The sequence below is a fragment of the Cryptomeria japonica genome, chromosome 11 (assembly GCF_030272615.1).
Source record: "Cryptomeria japonica chromosome 11, Sugi_1.0, whole genome shotgun sequence".
NCBI lineage: Eukaryota > Viridiplantae > Streptophyta > Pinopsida > Cupressales > Cupressaceae > Cryptomeria > Cryptomeria japonica.
The window spans coordinates 52,942,763-52,945,227 of record NC_081415.1 but is presented as its reverse complement, the minus strand read 5'-3'; the positions used below and the strand labels follow the sequence as shown (position 1 = coordinate 52,945,227).

General features: G+C 39.6%; 1 protein-coding gene across 1 annotated transcript; it reads left to right on the top strand.

Annotated features, from left to right (window-relative positions):
• The first annotated feature begins 1,532 nt into the window (after window positions 1-1,532).
• Window positions 1,533-2,084, top strand: LOC131860019 (uncharacterized). The gene has a single exon (XM_059214364.1). It carries the CDS (start codon window positions 1,533-1,535, stop codon window positions 2,082-2,084), a length of 552 nt encoding a protein of 183 aa, XP_059070347.1.
• Window positions 2,085-2,465: the final 381 nt, after the last annotated feature.

Here is a 2,465-nt window from a genome sequence, read left to right as displayed (position 1 = left end):
TAGTGGAAAAAATGATGAATCACGTGAGGAAGGCACTCCTGGTCTCGACTCAATGCAGAGGGACAGTGGAAGTTCTTGGACTTCTCTATTCGGGGTCAAACCAAGTGGAAATTTCTCACTTCCCCCAGTTCGCAATATCTCAAACCCAGAAAAGGGGAGATTTTCCATTGAAATCCCGGCCCTATTATTGACCATAACATTAACCTTATGGCAATGACATTGGTAGGAAAATTTCTGGGGCCTAGACCGAATATTGATATTGTTAGGGCTGTTGCTAAATGTAAATGGTCACTGAAAGGACAAGTGGAGATTACAGCTAAGACAAAAGGGGATTTGTCTTTGGCATTCTCATGCAAGGAAGATATGTCAAGGGTGCTTTGTGATGGTCCCTGGTTGATTGGTAAAGCTACGCTAGCTCTACAAAAATGGGCACCTAAGATGGTACTCAATGAATCCTTTTTTGTCGAGGCATTGGTCTAGGTTAGATTGTTAGGGCTTCCCTTAGAATTATGGGTGGAAGATGTGTTTAAAGAAATCACTAACTCATTTGGTGAACTCCTCTCTATGGACCCCATAACTATGGCCAAAAGAAGACTTTCTTTTGCCAGTATCTATGTTGGAGTTACACAAGGAACAAACATGCCTCTATCCATTGAAATCAACTCTCAACTAGGAAAATGGAACCAACCTCTGGAATATGAAAGCATCCCCTTTTCTTTCTTTCATTGTAAAAAAGTGGGACATATAGAAAGGAAATGCCCTCTGCACATAGCCATAGTGAAAGAAAAGAAAGAGAGGACGTTACAGTGGAAAGCTAGAAACCCTATTAAGAAAATGGAGAATAATGAAAAAGAGAGAAGTTTCAAAGAGGACCAGAATATTATTATCCCACACATAGCAGAGAAACACATTGACATTAATGAGGATATACCAGATATACCTTTAAATGATAAAGGTAAAATGAACCAAACAGGTAAAGGTGTTAAAGGTCAAAATGATACCAATCAAGAGGATCAAAAGAGTGATAACCTGGAAAAGGGAGAAATACAAGTAGTAATATAGAACGATGAGGAAGATGATTCGAACCACATTCCAGAAAATACCAACGAAACAAGCCTCAATAATGACTTTGAAGAAGCCCAGCAGTGCTTGATCCTTGGAAGTATCTCTCTTTCAGGATCACAGCAATCTGTAGATATGGTTCAAGAAACCATGGGCCTGTCACCTACGGCCTCAGTGCTTAAAGCAAGATGGGCAGATGATGATGTTGGGGACAAGCAGACAAATACTCAAGAAGAAAATTTCTATACGAATGAAGGAGAAGATAGAAAGAGAGGGAGCAAAAAAGGGCCTAAGGCGACACCCTAGGCTAACTCAGTCAAAATAGGATATCTTAGTAAAGCTAACACGGGTTTCATCCCATCTCCTCCAGGAAGGAAAAGAGAAAGCTAGATCAGAGATCAAGAGGCTAGCAAGAACATAGCAAATGGTACTCAAATGACCATCCATGAGGTATGTTCCCTACTTAAGAAATGAAAATAATCTCATGGAATATACGTAGACTGAATAGCCCACATAAACAGGATGTTCTAAAAAATTTATTTAGAGATCACAGACCGGATATCATTATTATCCAAGAAACTAAAATGAGTAAAGAGAAAGTTGAAAAAATTAAGCTTTTTAAGTATGGTGAAGTTTGCGAGGGAAGATCAGAAGGTGCCTCTAGGGGTATAGCTATTTTTTGGAACCTTAAGCGAGTGTCAAGGGAGCTGGTCATGCAAGATAGCAATCTAGCTTCCATTAGGTTTAATCACATTGGGGATGGTACTTCCTTACTTCTTACCAATATTTATGCCCCTAATAATAGACTTGGCAGAAGCAAATTCTGGAAAAAACTGGAGGCTATTAGGGCCCTTTACAAGGATGATATGTGGATCATTATGGGGGACTTCAATACTCCTCTCCATGATGATGAGAAGTTTGGAGGTCTCCCCTCTCAATTGGATAGCAGAATGGATCTTTTAAACTTTATCAACAATCAAGGCCTGCATGACATTGATCTCCAAGGTGCCAAGTTTACCTAGTCAAATAGAAGGACGAGGGATGATCTCATTCAAGTCAGACTTGATAGTGCCCTCATCTCTAATGAATGGTTTAACCAATATCAATTCTCCCTCTCAGCTATCTCTCATATAGGGTCTGACCACTTCCCTGTAATCTTTACTATAGCTAACACCAATGTTAAAAGAAATTTCTCATTCAGATTTGAAAGAATGTGGCTGGACCACCCTAACCTTGCAAAAGTAATTGAGAAGTGGTGGTCTATTGAGGTCAAAGGTACAGCTATGTATGGAATTGCTAAGAAACATAGAAATGTAAAGGACAACATCAAGAATTGGAACAAGGAGGTTTTCGGTGACCTGTTTGCTGCCAAAACTAAAACTCAGATGGAACTCAAGGAAATG